Source organism: Triticum urartu, chromosome 3 (assembly GCF_003073215.2).
Source record: "Triticum urartu cultivar G1812 chromosome 3, Tu2.1, whole genome shotgun sequence".
Taxonomy (NCBI): Eukaryota; Viridiplantae; Streptophyta; class Magnoliopsida; order Poales; family Poaceae; genus Triticum; species Triticum urartu.
This window is the reverse complement of record NC_053024.1, coordinates 50,967,993-50,989,303: the sequence shown is the minus strand read 5'-3', so window position 1 is coordinate 50,989,303 and position 21,311 is coordinate 50,967,993. Positions and strand designations below refer to the sequence as shown.

Sequence of the window (21,311 nt, the reverse complement as noted above, 5' to 3'; positions counted from 1 at the left end):
ACGTACGCTGCAGGACTTACCGGAGTCCCACAGTATTTATGCATCAGGTATCAAAAGAGGGCAAGGAGTTTAGCGGCAGCAAGCACTAGCCCTTATAGAGACATGCTACAACTTGCGTCTATCAAAGATAAGGAAAAAAAGTGTATGAGAACCAGCTACACTAAATGTTGTGCAACGCAACCCCATGGTTGCGCCCACGCTGAGCATCTATCCCATCGTAAACATGACAGAGCCTTGCATTCTCCTTCGCACCGAACAAGAGTCCCTGAGGCGTTTAGTTAGCAAGTTTTATTAATTGGTTAAAGTTGTGCACACTCTATTAGTAACCATATTAAGGGTGGGTAAGTCCTAGAGATTACAACTTGAACTTGTGTTATGATGAAGTCATCGAGCTTCAAATCGTCCGTAAACGTGGACACAGTTATTCGAACTGATTTATCCCTACAAGGGTGCACCAATATTCCCCTTATACGATCACACACGTGCTAACCAGAACAATTGTTGGCCCATTACAGGCACGAACCGGAACATCTGAAACAACACGTTGATATGTCTCAAACGTATCTATAATTTTTTATTGTTTCATGCTATGTTTATATCACTTTGCAGTAGTTTTTGACAACTTTTATTTATTTTTGGACTAACCTATTAACTCAGTGCTCAGTGTCTGTTTTCTGTATGTTTTTAAGCTTAACAAACAAATTTACGGTTCTTAAAAAAATCTAAAAATGTTCTAGAAAAAGTTTTGCATCGAGAAGTTTCTGTAGGACCTAGGGGCCCACCTGGGGGATCCCTGTGGGCCCCATGCACCCAGGGGGTCGCATGGTGAGGCCGCGTGCCCCCTTGGTGCTCCGTTCCACCACCTCTCGATGCCTATATTTTTTGTTCGCTTTGAAAATCCTAAATATCGAGGAGTTGGAACTTGTCCATCGCCGCACCTCTCTGTTCCAAAGTGATCCAATCTGGAAGCATTTTCGAGTACTCTGCCGGAGGGAAATCATCTCGGTGGCCATCTACATCAACCTTGTTGCCACCATCATCACTCATGAGTAGTGAGTAGTTTTCTTTTGACTATGGATCCATAGTAGTATCTGGATGGTTTTCTCTTCCTTGTTTCTCAGTATAAAGCGCACATGAGCTGCCCTACATGATTGTGATCAATCTAATGCTTAGTGTGTTTGTTGCGGCGTGATGAATTGTCACTTTATGACTAGAGAAAGATGTAGAACTTGTGATCATCTGCCTCTGGTTTTTGACAATTTTACCCAGGAGAGCTGGTGCATCTTGTGATCATCTAAGCATCTGCATTGCATTTCTTCTAATTCTTATTAATTTGTTTGAAGAAATATACAATAACTTCTGGCTCACCCTCAAGGGAGACCTTGGCTGTCATTCACACAATATGCTTGGAGGCGCAGAGAAAGAGGGAGTCCTTCACGAAGTGTTTTGGCTGCTTTGCCCACCGACAAGGCATCTGTAGAACCCACATCCACAAGCATGCAATCTCAGAGAAAAGAGGGAGCTCCATCCATGCATTTGCAAAAAAAAAAGTTGAATTGCCACCACAATGCATGAAGTCGCATGAGCATGAAGTGCATGGACCAAGTATGACTGCACCACGCATCACAGTCTTTGAAGCAACACCCCCTCCCCCCAATTTGCTCGATCCGCTTAAAGATTCATCGATCTTCACCTTCATGAAGTGTTTCGACGGCTTCACCCACCGAGCCATAGTCGCAACGTTGGAATTTTGTTGGCTGGACTAGGATGGAGACTCAATGCCGTGACGAGGCATTGTGTCAAGTCGAGGACACATACCACCCATTATGGGAGCACTATTGATGGCCATCGTGTCGGCCTTATCACCTACAAGGCGTAACACATGCAAAGCTACAACTTTCAAATATTTAAAATACAAATATTTTTAAAACATATCCGTGAATTTACAAATTTACATACTTAACATAAGTTCACTAATTTAAGATATTGGGAAGCTAAAAAATGTAAAAAAAATATTGGCAATTTTAAAATAGGTTCATGATTTCTTTTAAACGGTCATGAAATTGATTTTTTTATGAATTAAGAAAGTCTTTCCTGATCTTTTAAAAAATTAGAAAATCAATAAGGAATAAATACGAACAAAAAGGAGAAAAAAAGGAAAAACAAAAGAAAAACTGAAAACACGAGAAGAAACCGATATAGAGAAAATACAAAAAAGGAAAATAAAAAAAAACTGAACGAAACCTTTCCAAGAACCGTCAAGAAAACAACACAGGAAGCCCAGTCGGGTAGGCCCATGTACGCGCGGGGGTGCGCATTTGCTTGACGGCCCACCCCCCACCCTATGCGCGGAATAGGAAGTACCCTCTCCTTCCTCGGCGTCGTCACCCCGCAAACCTAGCGTGCTCCCCGCCGCCGACGACAGCGGCCCAGCTCTCCTCTCCGGCGACCGGCGGCGCACCTCGGCGTTCCTCTCCCCCACGTATTCAACCGCGGCAGTCACTCAGCAATCAGGCCACGTAAGTCCGCAGCTCCTCTCATCCTCCACCTCAAATCCTTGTTCAGCTGTCCCTGGCTGCCTGCACTAGTTCTGTATGTAGGTCATACATGGATGCTTGCTCATATGCCTCCCGTGGAGACTTTAGCAGTAGCGCTTGCACTGGTTCCGTACGTAGATGGTACATAGATGGATGGAGCTTGCAGGCAAGCACGCCAACTGCTTGATAAAATGCCCACTACGCAGAGGGAATGAGAAGGAAGAAGAAGATGAGGTGGCAAGTGAGGAGAAGAGAGAACCCACTTCCACGTGGCCGGTTTGTCTCTCTACTCTGGTTTTGGACGAAATTCATCCGGTTTTGAGACGAGGGACAAATTGTCGCCAAAACAAGTCCATGGATTGGAGGTCGACTTTCAGTTTACTTGAGGGACGTACTGTTTGCACCAGTGAGTACGATGGTTGGCAAAACACAATAGCATTAAGTTGGGGATTGTTAAGTTGTAAATAACGCCTGAAATTATGTTGCAAATATACTCTGTCAATTTTTTTGTTAAACCGTGAACCTGTCCTGAAACATGTGATTGTCTATACCTGAATTTCTGAAACAGTGTGTGCTCAATGTACTGGTGTGCTGAACCTGAATTTCTGGAACCTGTACAGTTCGGTATTGACCGGCCACTGAACCGATTTTCTAGATTAACCGAAATACCGACTTTGCGTTTTTGACTGACATTTTTTGTTAGCTTTAGTCAATAATCAAATCTGTCCAAAAAAACTAAACCAAAATGTACTAACCAAAATTCCGGTTTATACTGAACACTCAGGCCTAGTTGACGATACAGGATGGCGCCACTTGCACGTAAGCACCTCAAGGCATCACCTTCTCCTTCCCCCTCGGAGGCTTCTTCCAATTCAGGCAGCGACTGTGAACTCCACCTTGATGACCACTCCGACCCAGAGGACAGCTTCTTCTCCACAGGGAGCGCCGCCAATGACGACGTCCAGGATTCCTCCACCGTACCACCCTCCCCTCTCATTTTCCTTTTCCTCTGAGGGGTATAGGTTGCTTAGCTGTTTTGTGCCTATCTCTCTCTCTCTCTTGTTAGAGTGACGAGGAGGAGGATGACGATGAGGAGAGCCTCCATGAGGAGGATGACGATGAGGAGAGCCTCCATGATGATGAGGATGATGAGGAGGAGAGCCTCCATGAGGAGGAGGATGATGGTGAGATGGGAGAGCTCGAGCAGCAGTATCGCACCCTCCAGGCCAATCAACAGTAATGTCTCCTTTCGGCCCTTCTTCCCCATGCCTCCCTTTCACACGGTTTACTATAGAATCTGTTTCATCATCTCACTTATATTCTTCTCTTCTACCTTGCAGAAGCATTCTTCAAACCCTGAAGCAACACAGGGATGACGATGTCTCAAGAGGCCAGGCAGTCAAAAACCAAAAGGTATTTTCTTATATGTGCTTTGCATAACATCTACTCAACATGATCATGTTCAATTGCACAGCTATCCTTTACATTCAGTGTTTATGCTTTCAAACTATTAACCTCTACATCCAATTGCTGTTTACTGAAGGCGCTATGGGATAAGACCCTGGAAATGAGATTCTTGCTGCAAAAGGCATTCTCCACTTCAAACAAGCTTCCCAAGGTCTGTTGTTTCTCTCATATGACTGCCAGAACATGCACCTTTGTTTCTTCGTCTTCGTTGATTTTACTTCTGAAGAAACATATATTTTATTCTGTTGTTGCAGGATCCATCCAAGTCAAGGTTCTGCAGTCATGATCAGGAGATAGAGCAAGCATATGTTGATCTATTGGACTCATCGAAACAGACTCTCGGTTGCATGCTGGACCTGCAGAAGGTTCACTTACCTGCTCATGTTTTTTGCTTCAGTGCTATGCTACCGCTATACTGTAGTTGTTCCAGGTTTTCTTACTGTGCGCAATATGCTTTCCAAAACTACCTGTAGGCTTTACTGGAGCAGAACCAGGCTGCAAAGGGTGCGAATGGTAGAACTGCTATCCAGTCTTTCTCATTCTGAAAGATGCCTTGAAACATTCGTTAATCCTGACTTAATGACAGATACATTGCCTGACTCGAATGGAGAGAGTGACGAGTGGTCGCAAGTACAGAAATTGCATACAAGGTAACCTTTTGCAGCAATAGAAACTCTGATGAAGTACTGCAGGATATATTCTTCGATGTGTTACAGTGTCTTGCGTAGCAGAAGATCTTTTGTTAATCAGCACTGTGCAGTTCTGCCCTTGTATGCTTACCATATCATGTTAGTAGTATGTCTTTTGTGCTTTAATACGGACCATCTAATGATCTAAACTCTTCCCTGGTCCTTTATTATAATAATCTCTTACATGTCTTTGAGTTAGTGAATTGTTTGTTTGGCTCTGTTATAAGTATAAAAAATTGGTTTCATCTTTACAAGACCTTTGTTTTCTGGATTGCTAATTTGCTACATGCCATGATTTTTGTACAGGATAACCCCATTCAGAAATACCGAGATAGATAAATGGCAGAGGAAAACACAGGTCACAACTGGAGCTGCTGCACTGAAAGGAAAGTTGCACGCATTTAATCAGGTTGGTTGAATGCCTATTTAACTACTTCTAGTAATTTTTTATTGTGGAACAGGCCTGGATTTAAAAAGCTAAGACCCTTGCTTTCCATGTTGTATGAGAACAGAACATAAGTGACCAAGTTGCTGGTTACATGAGAGACCCAAGCAGGATGATTGACCGGATGTACTTGCGGAAATCTGATGTCGGTGTATTTGGGGAGGTATTTTATATGCATCTATTATGAGGGCCACCAGTCATATTTCTGCTTCATTATAGTGAATAATTTGTGTCTTCTCATTCAATTTGCAGACTGCAGCAGAGCCTGCTACTACCGTTGAGGTTTGAGCAATACTTCATCCTTTACTTGGAATAATTTCAAGCTTGCCTGCCTGTCTCTAGCCTACCCCAACTTGTTTGGGACTAAAGGCTTTGTTGTTGTTGTTGTTGCCTGCCTGTCTCCCATTTTGTTCTATTCAAATTTCGTGTTATGTATTCCAGTTAGACTCAGTTATCAATCTAACCGATTAATTAAGTTAGACTGATTTCAGGGATATTTCCACCACCGATCGAATTATATATACACTGTATGTGTAGTGCACTTGCTGGTCTCATATGCTCACCCCTTGTTTCAATTCAGGGGAAGGATGTGGAAGGTGATCCTGAACTTATTGATGATTCTGAATTTTACCATCAACTTCTCAAGGAGTTTCTCGAGTCATGCGATAATGGAGCATCTGGTTAGTTCATATCCAACAATTGTGCATCTGCGCTACTTTTTTTTAAGCCCTGAATGCATGTATGAGCCATACTGCTGCAATTGTTGCAGAGTCTGCATTTTATGCTCTGAGGAAGAAGCAGAACAAGAAGAGAAAACTCGTCGATCGCCGCGCTTCAAAGAGCAGAAAGATAAGGTAGAGTGACTTTCGGTGCAGTTGGTTTTTCTTGCAGGCAATTGTGTATTAACTTGTTTATTATGTGAGTTTTCAGGTACAGCGTTCACGAGAAGATTGCTAATTTCATGGCCCCGGTGCCTATGACGGTTCCTCCAATGGCTTCAAAATTGTTCGAGAATTTGTTTGGAATGGGCAACCTGCAGAAGTCAGCCGTGGTCTGATTTTAAGAGATGTCCAAAATGTTGTTAAAGTTAGTTTTCACGTGATGGATGGTAGTATGTGAAACTGAAGTAATACCACAAAATTTGTACCCGCACATCCATCGAAAAGTGCCAACAGCTACCAAGCTTCATGGCTCTTGGTATTTGTTTTTTTTTAAAACACACTTCCGGTGCGCAAAAAAATCTTAAAACAAATACATGAATACATACGCATATTCCTAAGTCCAGGTAAAAATCTGGAAAAGAAATACTTTGTATTTTGGGAAATACAAAAAAGAGAAATTTCTGACAGAAATGGCACCCTTTTTCTCCTGTATGCTGTCAGAAATTTGTTTTTTTCCCTATATCCCAAAACAAAACGAGATTCTACCGAAACTTGCCACTGGTATTTGGAATGTGTATATGTATCCCTGGGAAAAATTTCCCAGTTTTTCGGAACTTCAAAAACAAATTTCAAAATGTTCAAATATAGATAGCAATGGAGCTCGGGTGCTGCAAATCTGCATTCTGCCCTATGTATGATGATGAGTGTTATGAATATCAGTTGCTGATCTCATCTGTTAAACATAAAAAAGAGAATTAGCAAGAGAGTTATCTATGTATTCTTCAACTGTTGATTACGAAACCAAGTACTTTCCACTCTTTTTTTTTTGCGCTCGGGGAATGAAAGCAAGGCCATAGCACTGTATTCTGCAAAGCAATAAACATCAACGCCCTCTTCTCTGAGTTGTGTAATGTTGACATAAAAGTTGCAGATTAATAAGTATAGCTCTCATGGTGCATGTCTCTTATTTGAGCAACTAATTGACATAACAACATCATGGGGATTATTACTCCCTCCATTTTTATTTACTGTATATTTGGCTTTATCTTCAATCAAATTTTATTAACTTTGACCAACTTTATAAAAAAAATAACATCTAGTACAATACTAAATCAGTACCATTATATTTGTTATTCCAAATGTTTCATATTGTTTGCTATAAACTTAGTCAAACTCTATAAAGTTTGACTTACAACAACAAAAGACTAATATGCAGAGTAAATAAAAACAAAGGGAGTATATTCTGTCATGGGTGGTGAAAAGAAAGCATTGTAGGCCAAAAGGGTCAGATCATGAGATAGTCATACCGGCCGTGGGCAATGGGAAGAAAGCGTTGTAGGCTTTCCTTTTCCCAATACAAATGTGCAGTGTCGTCGCTTTCCTCTCCCTCGTCACCAAATCCAAACGGGGAGCTCAAGAAATGCAAATTTTCCACAGGAAAGGAGCGCATGACACAGTCGTTGTCATTTTCCCTTCCACAAGTGATCATTCGAACCTCAGAGCCAGCGGGTAGAGAAACCCTAGCCGCCTAGGGTCGCAATTCAATGCAAAGGGACGGGCCTCCCAGCATGGCCTGGCGGTCGCGGGCAGTGGTATGTTCCTTTTCTGTAGTTTTATTCATGAACTTAGAAACTTCAATTTTGAAGCTCACAACGAGTCCCCGCAAAGCTCTTTCTCACGGTATTGGCTGCCATGTCTGGTTAGGCCATCCTTGTGATCCTATGTTAGTTCCTGTAAACATCATAACTGGATAAATAAAGCTTTGCAGTATTTACCTAAGATAAAAAGGAGTTCAGGTTTAGGTTGTGCAGTTGAGGTTCAGCACACCAGCGCATTGAGCACACATTGTTTCAGAAATTCAGGTTTTGACATTCACGCTGTTGCGGGACAGATTCGGTGCATAACAAAAGAATTGACAGAGCATATTTGCAATATTATTTAAGAATCATTGCACATATATTACATAAAACTCTTCAAGGGTCCAACCGCAATTAGTTACGGTTTCCTTTGCTTCCTAATATACAGCTCACGTGTTGTTATTATTATTCAGCCCCTTACACTAATCACCACCTTCATCGCGCATTATTACTCGGTGACATAATTTCCTTCAGCTGACAGAAATACCAGACCTACCAACACCTATAGCCGGGCCTTGACTTGACTTGCTGCTGGTGCACTCTGCACATGAAAATTTAGTATCATATACTGTATCACATTTCACTGTATCAGAACAAGATGAATTAATTGGTAGTCTAATATTGAGGTACAGGCTTTCATTCTCTGAAACAAACAGAAACTACTACTCCCTCCGTTCTAAAATAGATGACCCAACTTTGTACTAACTTTAGTATAAAGTTGGGTCATCTATTTTGGAACGGAGGGAGTAGTACTGAAGAAAATAGGCATTAAAGTTTTCAGCTGAAATGAAATGGCACGCATGCTCACCAGAGGAATCCCTTTTGCCGCTCTTTCGGCAAGGTAGGAGCAAGGCTCGAAGAAGCTGCCGTACCGCTTCGCCCACTCCGCCAACTTGCCGTGGATGTATTTTGCGCCGATGGAATCCCCCCATAGCATGACCCCTCCCCTGGTTGTTGCACCAATAGACAGGCAATTAAGTAGTTGCTACTAGTAAATCTCTACACAGGGCTTGTAAGGTTCATAGTGAGAGGGATATTTGACCAGGTGTCTTAAAAACGGACCTGTAAGGTGGGAAACCCATGCCAAAGATTGAGGCGATGTCAAGATCCGACGCCTTGACCGCAATGCCCTCATCAAGGACACGGCATGCTTCGTTTATGACTGGGAAGAACACCATCTCTACTATGTCCTTGTCACTTAGCTTCATCAACTGGCATATATTTATGCAGTAAGTTTTAGCACTAAATAACTTGTTTCTTTTGCAAGAATGCTACTTTAACCACTACAAGGATCTTGTTGATTTAGGCTTGATATTTCTACCACTATATATAACCATCCATTCAATATAAACCCCCAAGCTATATCTGCTCATCTAGCTAGTACAGGACACTATAAATATCTACTTCTGCTTTGCTTCTTCCACAAAAACACAACCAGCAACATAGTAGTTAACAAAAGGTAAAGACATTTTTTTAGAACTATTCCTAATTAATATCCCCATCTCAATGCTAGAATCATAAGAGCAGACCAGAAAAATAAATGCCAAGAATGAACCGCTACAGTAATTCTATTACTGCACATGCTTTCATCAAAAAGCTGCGCAATTCTCTAGGAAAATACAACAGAGATTAGCCAAAAATCAAAAGATGAACCAAACCAAACCTCAGCATCTGGAGTGACTCCTGCCATGCTCCTAGATTTCTGAATATACGTCATAATTTCAGGATCAGGAGTTGCCTTCCTTTTATCCTCGTACTTGTAAAATCCCTTCCGACTGGCTTCGCCTAGATGAATGGTTGGTCAATCATGGTAACACATTTCAGAAACCAGTACAATCATTAATTGCAAAAGAACAAATATGCATGATATACTAGTGCTGTTTGATAAATTTTACCTGATCTTTTGTCTTCCATCATAATAGGGATTAGCATGGACTTGTAGACTCTCTCTGGGAAATTTTCAAGGTACTGCATACCAGTAGCCACAGCAACACCAAAACCAACAAGATCTGCAAGCCTGCATATATACACACATAAAATAGTTAGTAGCTAGACTGAGTCCATCTGGCATTGCTAGAAAACTATCATAAGAAACGTTAAGAATGTCGTAGGAGCTTATATATATTCAGGAAAACAATACAGAACTATATATCTGACCTGAATGGACCCATGGGCATTCCAAATTTGGTACATGCACGATCAATCTTGTAAACATCCATGCCATAATCAACAAACAGGAGTGCTGACTGGGTGTAAGGAAAGAACATCCTGTTGACTGCAAAACCAGTACAATTCCCAACCACTATTGGTGTCTTCTTGATCCTCTTCCCAACATCCAGCAAGTCAACAACAACCTGTGCTGAGGTGTGCTGGGTACGAACTATTTCCAAGAGTGGCATCACATGCGCAGGACTGCATACATGGTGCAATCAGTTAATGGATGTACATCCAGAATTACTGTGCATCAATCAATATATGCTGCATTACCTAAAGAAGTGTGCACCAACAATACGGTCTTGGGACTTTGTTTTCTCTCCAATTAGATTAAGATCAATCGTAGATGTGTTGGTAGCAAGGATGCAATGGGAAGGGCAGTACTTCTCCAAGTCAGCAAATATTTGCTGCTTCAACTTCACATTCTCAATAACAGCCTGCGATTGTGAGAAATAAAAGAAATAAGCATAAATGGGTGACTGTAATTAATTCCGGGTCATTAATAAGATTTAGACTTGCCTCAATAACTAAGTCCACTTCTTTGAACTTTTCATAACCAAGGGCACCACTGAGAAGAGATAAAGCCTTCTCGTATCTCTCCTCTGTCATTTTTCCTTTCCTCACACGACTCTGCAAATTGGCTGGTGAAGCGAACCAGTAAGATAATCTTATCTTTTTATTACAAAGATGCAACGTAAGAGATTCCCAGCAAAAAATAGATATGATGAGGCTTAATCCTGTTTGTAGTACCTTTGATCCTGTCAATTCCAGCATTCAGAAATTTCTCATTTACTTCTTTCAGCAGCACAGGATAGTTACTTAGTATCATTGCGGTAGCAATTCCAGAACCCATAAGCCCACCACCTAGAATGGCGACTTTCGTTATTTTCCTAGGCATCAAACCCAAGTCTGTAGCACCAGGAACCTGTCGCATATTTTAGAGGGTTAAGACATGGTGTAATTTGATAGTAAACAATTAAAAAAAATGTCCTTCATACCTTTGATGTTGCACGCTGAGAGAAGAATACATGAAGTAAGCTTTTACATGTATCTGAGAAAAGAAGGCCCTGGAATGCGTTTGCTTCCTGCATTTACATTACAGAAGTGAATCCAAAATTCTGTATTCACAACATGAAAATTAAATGAAGTAGCAGTAACAGCATAAGTAGCATCAAGTACCTTCCAGAGCCCAGCTCGAGGTCCTGAAACTATACCTTCTTCAATGACATCAATACAAATAAGTGGGTGTTCAAGATTTGCAGCCTGCTTTCGAGCTTGAGCCCTTGCAAACTTGAGAATCTCCCTAGCCTCGCCAAGGGGTTCCAGTTTGTCGGTCTTGTAAAGGCTTTTGATCCATGGCTTTCTGAGCTCACAGATATCCAAAGCCCAACGACGAGCAGTATTCACCAAATCATTAGGAGAAACTAAGGAATCAACAAGACCCAGTTGGTGTGCCTCTTCGCCCTTAATTGGCTTGGATAGCTGATGAAAATGGGTTATTTAGTTAAGTGAAGTAGTTGAATTAAACCAGTTCAGCCACAGAAAAGAAAACCATAGGCTCCGAAGCAGTATTTACCAACATCATTTCCAGTGACTTTGTCAGTCCAACAAGACGTGGGAGTCGCTGTGTTCCTATAAATTATGTATATGGGTCATCACATTGAAAAGCCAAAAAAAAAGGCTGAATATAATTCTGTTCACATTGGGGATAAGCATATGACAGAAAAGATACAAAGCAACAGTGGATTTCATATCGTTCATATTTAAATAAATTAGGGATGAAAAGCAAATCATGATGCGGATGCAATGCTCAGTACCCGTCTCATATTATGAGAAGTGATGACCCTGGGCAAAACAGTGGGGCAACCAATGGAGATAGAAAAAATTGGAATACAATCTGACTAACAGATGTTTCTTGGAAGATTAAAATGGTTGCTTGGAAAGTGGCCACAGACAAGTCTTGTGGTGCAATCTAATAGATGCAGGAGGCACCTTGCTGTACAATCAATTTGTAGTATCTGTGGTACTGAAGAAGTGAAGATGAGGATGGTTTCCATCCTTTGATCAATTATACGAAGTCGCCCCCCGATACACGCTCAGTTCAGCATGGGAGCTTCAAGGTGAGAATTGTTTCTTTAATTCTGGCCCAGACTGGTTCCTCAATGTATAGATGAAAGATGAATGAAAACACATGAACTGGCTGTAAGTTATTCTTCCTCTTCTAAAGAGCTTGGCACCTTCAAAATGATGTGATTTTCAGACAGGAAAGGCTTCAATTGCAGCATCGGTTCTTTATCTTGAGAGCAATGTTTCTTCATTCTTTGGTTTGTCGAGTAGGGATGGCTATTCTAGTGGCAGCAAACCAAAGGCTCTCTTTTTTTCCAACCAGAATGAAAGGCTCCTTTGTTTGTTTCACCTGTGGGGATTACTAATCATAAGGCTCTGGGATATTTGGTCAAGGAGAGATGGAATCCCCCACCATGGAGCTGGGCTCTGGGATCGTTAATGCAGGATGTAATGTGTCGCTGGATTCTGCAGGTGGGGATGGGGGTGTCTTCAGTTGGCACTTGATTTGCACCTTCCAATAATCCTAGAAACTGATTGCCTCTATGTGCATTGTCTCCTTTCTGTGCCAACAATGAACAGATCACCTTTTTCTGATTCAAAGGAGGTTCTTGGACTTATGTGGTGTCTTCAAATCGTAAGCTTGGTGAAGAGTAAGTGGGACGCTAATCGGGCTGTTAATGCATTGCCAATTTTTTGTAATTGGAAGAATTGGCTGTTAGCAATTATGAATGTTGGTTAGCTCCTAATATATTTCTGAGTGTTAAACGAACACAAACATTACATCAAAGTTTCTGTGCTACAAAACTAACAGGAAAATGCATGGTTTAAGAGCCACTTCACTTTATGCATAAAAGGATTCAAATAATTTTACCTCCAAATCCTGGAATGATCCCAAGTTGAAGTTCTGGAAGACCTAATTGAGCAGTGGGAGTTGAAATACGTGCATGGCATGCCTAATATAGCACCAAAAAAAAAATTCATATAAGATAAAACCTCTTGATTTAACTGATCTAGGGAAGGATAAAGAAGAAAAGTACCATGGAAACTTCTAATCCTCCGCCAAGACAAAGACCATCAATTGCAGCCACCGATGGCTTTGTTGCACCTGTTTAACACAATAAGTACAGGAAATATTCAACAAAAAATAATTTAACATAATGGCAGTAATGAATGAAGAGACGAGGCAGACTAATCATATACCTTCCAGAAGTTCAGTGAGAATGTCTATTGATATGTAACCAACCTTTGGCTGCTCAACTGTTAGAAACATATATAAAAATGATGAGATTTACAGAATTATTCAAACAGTAATGAAACGAGAAGAATAACACAATGAGACGAGTATAACATACTTTTTCCACTGTGAAGATCCCCAAAGGAACTAATATCGAATCCTCCAGAAAATTTTCCTCCTTTCCCTGTGAAAGGCTTGAAATAATAAGAAACGGCTTCCTCACTGGAACAAATAGTGTTTTGTTCTTCAAATGCACAGACATGGGCTAGTGCGCCCCCAGTTGTGGCATTTATATTGCCTGAAAAAAATGAACTGACAAATACCTGTAACAACAATAGCTTTGACATCCTTCCTCTGAAGAGCTTCTTCATAGCTTTCCTTTAAGCTTAGGAGTACTGAAAGAAAAAAAGTCATGGTGAAAAAAGAACTATCGCCAAAAGATTTTTCAATAATGTTTTGCATAATCTTCAGAGGCAACAGATTCTAATTACATTCCATCTAATTATCCTACACATGCGCTATGTTAGGAGAAGAAAACTAGCGCTAATGTTGGCCAATTGTTTGGTGCATAAACATGTGGTCATCAGATACAAACGCAGTACTTACGGCTCGTAGAATGCCATGTGATTTTGGTACAAAATATTGGCAAAACAGTCAAGTTTAAATGTTACTCGTTGCATAGTTGTTGTAACAGCAGCCTAACAGGTAACAGCAACAGTTTTGGCTATAGAGGCGGCAGTTAGATCACGCTAAAAGCAACGCGCGCGCTTGTGCGCGCGCAAAGGAGATACTAGTACTGAATTTCTGATTTTGTAAAGCGCTAAGTTGTACTACTACTAAGGCCCTCTGCCCCAGCAGCAAAGCAGAGTGAGCTGAGAGAAAAAATCCCCAATGTTGAAGGACCAAATCCTTGTCTTGGCTGTGTATGTGTGCGTCTCCGACCTGGAATCTCGCCGGCCGGAGTTGAGTACCAGTGGCTGTGGCTGTGTGTGTGCGCCTCCACCAGAGAGTTGCCCCAGTATCACACAGACCTCCAATCTTGTTGAACCAGGCACCACCCTCAACCTCAAGGAGTGAAAATTAAGTAAGCCTAGCGACAGCTAGAAAGCACAATTCTTGGCATCGAATCACGCCTCTCCCCATCAAACGCACAGAGAATTCAACAGAAAAGAGAAACAAAACAGGCGGAGCAGCAGATTGGAACGGGATCCAAGACGAGGATGGATGCTGCTGGTACGGTACCATCGATGGAGAGGGAGTTGACCGGCGGGTTGCAGATGGTGATGACGGCGACGCCGTCGCCGCCCACCTCCATCTCGGTCGCCCCCTTGGCCGCCATCTCCTCCGCTGGTTCCCAAGATCGATCCCGCCTGCCGCCCGGTGTTTGTTTCTTGCAGGTCTCGCTCAGGTTGCTTGGAGGAGTTGGGAGCTTGCAGTTGCAGGATTTATCTGCTATCCTCCGAAATTCATTTATAGCGCCCTACTGTATAGGCAGGCTGTTGCGCTGCGCTGGCGCCATCAAACCTCCCTCCCTTGCAAGCTTTGGAGTGCGGTTGCGGAGGCCGATCCGTTCCATCTCATCTCACTTAAACGTCACGTCAGATCTGGCCAGGGACATTGGATTTGAGCGAGATGATCCTCTCCATGATGAATTGCTAATGAGTAAATGAGTAAAATAAATACTCCCTCCGTAAAAAAAATATAAGAGCGTTCTTATATTTCTTTATTTATACGAAGAAAGTACTAGGTAATCTAGAAGAGAGAGACATGACTGTGAAGAAACTTTTTATATGACTATGAAACATCAAAGATACAAAATTGAGTCCATAAACTTCCGTACTATACGAAATGCACATAGACATTGCTTATTGCGTCAAATAATTAATCATTGCATCAACATGATCATCGTGCTTTTTTTTCTCAGTTAGCCGGCTTAAATTCCAAGAGATCGGGTTTATATATCCCGTGAATCTGGTCCACAACCGCCTCGTACTTGGCTCCTTGCCATCTCGGTTGGTTGCATCGATGAAGAGGTGGAGGAGCACGCCTAGTTCCGACTCATCGTCACTCTCGGCTCTCAGCATTTTGTTGAACTTGATCCCGTCCTGTACTAGCCTGACGTGCTCTTCCACCGCCCACCTGCCAAGACATTGGATGTGTGGATTGTTGATATCTACTGGTGGACCTGCACCAAGAACAGCCATGGCGCAAATGGCTACAATGGCCACAGCAAATAGGAGGCTATTTCCCATGGTCTGGCTTGGGATGACGCCTTGGTACTAACTATTGCAAGTCTATATCTGTAAGGTGCGAGTTGTATTTGCTGGGAGATAATACATGATGATTAGGGGCATTTATATTGCTCTAGGCCTAGCAGTTTTGCCAACAAAATGGTTGAAAATAGAATTTCTTTGTTTGGAAAGAATTCATTAGTTCGTATCAAATCTTCCCCGTCTCTATATAACCTCTTTAAATTTAGTAAAAAAAATGATTGCATGATTTTTGGGATCAATTTTGGTTAAAAAGAGTGATCTGTCCAAAAGAAATACTGCTCAGGACTTGATAGAATGCATTGACGGTTAATAATACATTGAGCTAGCAATTAAAAAATATATTTCCATACCGTTGTGACAACTTGTATTCCAGCTAATAGACCTACAAGATCCAGATACTGAGGCGATAACCAATCTATTTTAGTTTCTTTAGCGAACCAACCTATTTTATTGGTGGAGTTATACACTATAGTTGCTCCTATCGAACGCACGGAGAATTCAACAGAAAAGAGAAATAAAACAGGCAGAGCAACAGACTGGGATGGGGTCCAGGACGAGGATGGATGCTGCTGGTACGGACCATCGATGGAGAGGGAGTTGACTGGCGGGTTGCAGATGGTGATGACGGCGACGTCGTCGCCGCCCACCTCCATCTCGGTCCTCCCCTTGGCCGCCATCGACTCCGCTGGTTCCCAAGATTTATCCCTCCTGCCGCCCGGTATTTGTTTCTTGCAGGTCTCATTGAGGTTGCTTGGGGGAGTTGGGAGCTTGCGGTTGCAGGATTTATCTGCTATCCTCCGAAATTTATTTATAGCGGCCTACTGTAGAGGCTGTTGCGCTACGCTGGCGCCATCAAACCTCCCACCCTTGCAAGCTTTGGAGTGCGGTTGTGGAGGCCAATCCGCTCCATCTCATCTCACTTAGAGCAACTCCAACACGCCGACCCAAACGGACGGCGATTTTGTCTGCTTTTCATTCGTTTGGGTCGGCCGTCCGCCTTATTTTTTTGGGGTTGGTCGTGCGTCCAACGCAAGTGACCCATTTCATGTCTACGTACAAATTTTAAGAGGCCCGCGGCCATAGATCATGCCAGCGGATGCTCCAAGTTCATGCCAGCACCATGCCAGCGGCCGGCATACAATGCCAGCCTCCAAAAAGAGCATCACACAGTTCTTGCTGGCGCACTTGCCAGCGGCCGGCACATATGCCAACACATAAAATAGGGGCGCGAGTTCGACCACGCCATCTCGGGCGTGGTCATGCCAGCACACTTGCCGGCATACAAAAAGGGATGGCGCATGTCGCCATAGATCACTTGTCGTCGAACTTGAGCATGTCGCCCTGCATCTCCTCGAACCACAGCCTCTTCCTCGGCGACATGGTGTTGAGGTCCACGTTCATGTTCTCCACCCCCGTCATCATGCTAGCAAGAGCCACTTCTTTCGCCTTGGCCTTGGCATTGGAGGGCTCGATCTCTAGCATCTTCGCTTGCTTCTCCGCCTCCATGTCAAGCATCCCTGTTTGCTTCTCCGCCTCCATCTCAAGCCTCCTCCTCTGGATCTCCATGAAGGCGTTCATTTTCTATTCCTTGTCTTGCCGACGCTTCTCTCCCTTGAGTCCTTCTTGGTCATCATGCCCTCCACGATTGCGATCAAGGCGATGGACGTTGCATCCCGCTTTTCCTCCTTTTTGGAGTTGGTCTTCCCCCGCGGCTGTGGCTTCTCGCCCTCCCCAACCTCCTCCACGGCTTTCTTCCCCCCCCCCCCCACGCGCCATGAGGGCGGCATATTGTGCCTTGAACTTCTCCTCCCCGTTGATTGCCTTCATGTTGGACCTTGAATGCCTACAAATGAATAGCATGCAAGCATATGGGCAAATGGATATGCAAGCATAAACAGAATGAAAACAAAGAAGGGCGCATGCATACTATGTCTTGCATGCCGATGCCGCTCACGGGGCATGCATTGATGCTCTCAAGAGTGGCACAAAACTTGTTGCACTCTTGTTGGATCATCCTCCATCGCTTCAAAATGGACACCCACCCGCGCGTGCTATGCATTTGGTACGGCGTAAACTTCTTGCGTTCATGGAACTCACGGTGGACACGAATCCAAAAGGTTGATGCCTTTTGTTCGGCGCCGACCTTGGGGTATTGCCCAATGTCCCTCCAATACTCACAAAGGAGCTTGTCCTCGGCCGTCGTGTATGCCCTCGTCTGCTTGCTCTTGCGCTTTGGCTTCATCCTGGTGGCTTGGTTGGCGAGCTCATCCTCGAACAAAGGCTTCCCGTCGATGTCCAACTCATCCTCTTCCTCGAGGCCGTAGTCCTCTGAAAACTCGTGGTCGAGCAGGAAGCCGTCCAGGTCCAAGCCGACCTGATATTGCATGTAGGCGTCTTGCATGGTAGCTTGATCATAGGCCGCCGGCGTGAATGGCGTTCGACTGTCCTGGCTTCGGGTCTCCTCGTGATCATACGCAGCCGCGGCGGCACCACCAACGGAGGCAGCGGCCATCGCACCACCGTCGAAGATGATGTTCTCCATGATGAAATGATTGGCCGTTTCCTCGTCGACAGCCGCCGGCATTTTGTCGAACATGTTGCGGGCGCCGAGGAGCACGTCGGCTGGCATCACCCGCTGATGTTTCCTTGACCCTCCGGATGTTCCGTCGGCCACCGCGTGGCGTTGAGGTCGATGGACACAGGCGCGGAGTGGAAGGCGCCACCACACTCACCTCCGGCGAGCATTCCTCGGAGAGCCGGGAGGCTTGTGGATAGACGTGGAAGCTGGGAATTGGGTGCTTGCAGATGCGGGCGCAACTCTGGCAGCACCATTCAAGGAAACGCGGATGAGTCGGTGCTGACCGCGGCCACGGAGGCATTGACGAGCCCGTGCTAGCTAGGGTTTAACCCTAGGTAGAGAAGGGCATCCCTCGTTGCCGCCACCACTCGGGCGTTGGTTTCCTCCTGCTGTGCGGCAGTGCTGAGGGCGACAACGGCCTCTGCTTCGTCCCTTGCATCCTCCGCGTGCCTCCGGTCCTTCCTCTTGGCCGACTACACAGCCCGTTGACCGGGCGTCAGCTGCTTCTTCTTGGGCGGCGCCGTGGTCTTGCGAGGGTATGGGGCTTGCCTTTGCCAGAGGGGGTGTTGGGAAACATAGTAGAAAACAAAAATTTCGCACCTACAATCACCTAAGAACAATATGAAGATGCATAACGGGTTGTGATCAACGATCGTTACCGACTCCATAGTGTAGCGGAAGTACATGAGTCGGTGTAGATCGTACTTGAAGTCCCTCGAACATTGATGACGATCCCACAAACTGTCCTCGAACGATCCCTCGAACTGAAGACCGAAATCATAGCCTCTCTACTTGGTTGCAAGCGTACGGTCTTCACGATCCAGCAGCGCTTCGCCGTCCAGAGCTAATCATCGCCCTAGAATTAGAGAGAGGAGATTAGAACCACATAGGGCTTCCTGTTGGAAATATGAGCAATTTACCGAATGATTTTATGAACAGAAATATTAGATAAAGCATGACTAATATAACAGGGATAAAACTAGTCATGTGATTTGACAGAGAGAAGGTAAATAACATGGGCATATATGAACTGTAATCAAGCTTATCTAGAGCAGACAGTAGGGCAAGTTTCATATATGAAGTAGAATCTAACACATCTAGGACAAACAGCAGAACCAGGAACTGTGGCAAGACCTCGAACAGAAAGGAGAGGAGCACATACGGGACAACAGCAGCAGTAGCACTGGACTTGGGGTCGGTGTCCTCGCCAGCCATGTCGTCGAGGAGGTTTTCGACGTCGAGGAAGAAGTCGTCGTCGGGGAAGTAGTCGTCGGAGTCCGGGGCGTCCGTAACGAAGAAGTCAGTAGTCGCGCTGAGAGCTCCCCAAAAACCTTATCACCCTTCTCCCATACATGATTCAAAAGGTGCGGTTTCGAAGGCCTACTGTCCCGACCTGCGGTGCATGCCGCAAGCCAGGATGGGGAAGATCATAGCAGTAGCTCAGTGGTCAGGAACTTGGAGGCGAGAGGGTTGTGTTGTTCTGGTGCATCTCTCTGGGAGGAGCGACCTCCCTTTTATAGGCGCAAGAGAAGGAGGCGAGAGGCTGCGCCGGGAGCTGAAGAGAATGAGGGAGACGAAACGAACAGACAGCAGGCGAAGAGGTGCGCCGTTTGTATTCAATCTCCACTACAACAAAACGTTTCAACTTCTGTGTGACCTTTCGTATACCCGTCGTGCATGGCAAAAATTTAGACATCGGCTCGGCTCATTCCCGCAACCCACCGCGCGGCGCGACGCGTCGTGACGAGGCGTGGCGTGGCGGGCGGCGGAGGAGGAGCGCGTGTGGATGTCCCTCTTGTTCTCATCCTCATACATGTGGAGAAAGAGCCTCCTTTATAAAGAGGTCCAACTCCCTCTAAACTAGCAATGTGGGACTAAACCTTAGTCCACCTCTTGCCTTGCACGAATGGGCTGCATGGGCCTCTAGGATTTATTAGGAATTTCTGAAACTGCTATTGGGCTAGGCCCAAAATAGACAAAATTCCAGCAATCCCCCACCAGATCCCAGAGGCACACAAAATTTGCCTTTGGTTTCAAAACACTGTTTTATATACCGCTACTGCAGTGGAGACTGTTAAGTTGAACTTCCAGCTAGAACTCTATGCTACACTAGTAAGCAACTTGAACAGTGGACTGGGCCTTGAACTGCAAGTTTTCTGCAAATTTAGCTTCACATAAAGCCTTGACTGATACGTGGCTACTGTGGGTCTTCCCCGCGGGTGGAGCTTATGCGTCATACTCCGAGACCTTTCATGAGTTTACTAGAGAGAACCCTACTCTCATAGATTGCGACGTTTAACAATTAGACTCATATAGGTGCATTCTTCAAAAGATGTTCTGCAGGACGACATCTCTGCTTCAATGAGCCTCTTAGAACACATTAAGATATATATCAACCTGCCATGCAGATTAGGAGAGTATTGCATCTTCATGGAGTGGTATTGTTAATAGTAAGGATACTCTCCACTCAGTTGATCAACAACTTGTCTTCCACGTCTAATTCACGGGATCTCCGATCACAAAGAATAGGTTACCACTGTGAACAACTCATATTGTGGGTCTCATACCCATCTCCCTCGATGCATTATCTATCACATTACGTGATAGACCCTTAGTAAAAGGATCTGCCAGATTTTTAGACGTTTGGATATAATACAATGCAATAACTCCGGAGTTTCTCATTTTCCTGACAGACTTTAACCTTCTTTGAACGTGTCTTGATGACTTCATGTTATCCTTTGAGCTGCTCACTTTCGTGATTACAGTTTGATTGTCGCAGTTCATAAGGATACCTGGTACAAGTTTCTCAACAACCGACAAGTCATTCAAGAGCCAACGAAGTCAATCTACTTTGACCGTAGCTGTATCTAGTGTTGTGAGTTCTGCTTCCATTGTTGACCTCGTTAAGATGGTCTGCTTGCAGGACTTCCAAGAAACAACGCCACCTCCATGAGTGAATACATAACCGCTCGTGGCCTTTATCTCATCAGCATCTGAGATCCAGTTTGAGTCACTATACCCTTCAAGCACCTTTGGGTGCCTGGTGTAGTGAATTCCATAATTCGCAGTGCCTTTCAAATAACGCAAAACTCTCTCTAGAGCTTTCCAATGCACATCTCCTGGTTTTGAGACAAACCGACTCAGTTTGCTAACAACAAAAGGGATGTCAGGTCTTGTAGCACTGGCTAAGTACATAAGCGAGCCAATAATCTAAGAATATTTCAATTGATCTCTAGCAATTCTTTGATTCTTTCAAAGTAACACACTCGCATCATATGGTGTTGGAGAG

The 21,311-nt window shown here is 44.1% G+C and overlaps 2 protein-coding genes across 5 annotated transcripts; one reads left to right on the top strand and one right to left on the bottom strand.

Annotated features, from left to right (window-relative positions):
* The first annotated feature begins 2,338 nt into the window (after positions 1 to 2,338).
* LOC125542753 (putative uncharacterized protein DDB_G0270496) lies at positions 2,339 to 6,338 on the top strand. Of its 3 annotated transcripts, XM_048705928.1 has the most exons (15): positions 2,339 to 2,519; positions 3,322 to 3,514; positions 3,604 to 3,615; positions 3,646 to 3,773; positions 3,878 to 3,950; positions 4,081 to 4,155; positions 4,259 to 4,369; positions 4,478 to 4,517; positions 4,591 to 4,654; positions 5,000 to 5,102; positions 5,206 to 5,301; positions 5,391 to 5,420; positions 5,719 to 5,818; positions 5,908 to 5,992; positions 6,069 to 6,338. In XM_048705928.1, exons 2-15 carry the CDS (start codon positions 3,341 to 3,343, stop codon positions 6,193 to 6,195), a joined length of 1,218 nt encoding a protein of 405 aa, XP_048561885.1. In that variant the 5' UTR covers positions 2,339 to 2,519; positions 3,322 to 3,340; the 3' UTR covers positions 6,196 to 6,338. The 3 variants fall into 3 exon arrangements, with proteins under 3 accessions (XP_048561885.1, XP_048561884.1, XP_048561883.1); XM_048705927.1 differs by having other exon boundaries at positions 3,340 to 3,514; positions 3,604 to 3,773; XM_048705926.1 differs by having other exon boundaries at positions 3,604 to 3,773.
* Positions 6,339 to 7,931: 1,593 nt separating this feature from the next.
* On the bottom strand, positions 7,932 to 16,144 carry LOC125542752 (glyoxysomal fatty acid beta-oxidation multifunctional protein MFP-a). Of its 2 annotated transcripts, none has more exons than XM_048705925.1 (18): positions 16,025 to 16,144; positions 13,495 to 13,566; positions 13,290 to 13,355; positions 13,138 to 13,194; positions 12,975 to 13,042; positions 12,809 to 12,890; positions 11,447 to 11,502; positions 11,050 to 11,352; positions 10,869 to 10,955; positions 10,621 to 10,795; positions 10,390 to 10,511; positions 10,144 to 10,307; positions 9,814 to 10,068; positions 9,552 to 9,673; positions 9,320 to 9,441; positions 8,719 to 8,867; positions 8,465 to 8,603; positions 7,932 to 8,197 (listed from the first exon to the last, which is right to left on the bottom strand). In XM_048705925.1, exons 1-18 carry the CDS (start codon positions 16,119 to 16,121, stop codon positions 8,159 to 8,161), a joined length of 2,175 nt encoding a protein of 724 aa, XP_048561882.1. In that variant the 5' UTR covers positions 16,122 to 16,144; the 3' UTR covers positions 7,932 to 8,158. The 2 variants fall into 2 exon arrangements, with proteins under 2 accessions (XP_048561882.1, XP_048561881.1); XM_048705924.1 differs by lacking the exon at positions 16,025 to 16,144 and adding an exon at positions 14,414 to 14,733.
* Between the last annotated feature and the right edge of the window lie 5,167 nt (positions 16,145 to 21,311).

Excerpts from the sequence above, each read along its gene's own strand:
- LOC125542753 (XM_048705927.1), top strand. The coding sequence starts at position 3,341 with ATGGCGCCACTTGCACGTAAGCACCTCAAGGCATCACCTTCTCCTTCC. Across the intron at positions 3,774-3,877 it reads ACCCTCCAGGCCAATCAACA|AAGCATTCTTCAAACCCTGA; the intron begins GTAATGTCTCCT and ends TCTACCTTGCAG. Across the intron at positions 4,518-4,590 it reads GGCTGCAAAGGGTGCGAATG|ATACATTGCCTGACTCGAAT; the intron begins GTAGAACTGCTA and ends ACTTAATGACAG.
- LOC125542752 (XM_048705925.1), bottom strand. The coding sequence starts at position 16,121 with ATGGCGGCCAAGGGGAGGACCGAGATGGAGGTGGGCGGCGACGACGTC. Across the intron at positions 13,356-13,494 it reads CAAAGCTATTGTTGTTACAG|GGAAAGGAGGAAAATTTTCT; the intron begins GTATTTGTCAGT and ends AGCCTTTCACAG. Across the intron at positions 10,069-10,143 it reads GTTGGTGCACACTTCTTTAG|TCCTGCGCATGTGATGCCAC; the intron begins GTAATGCAGCAT and ends CCATGTATGCAG.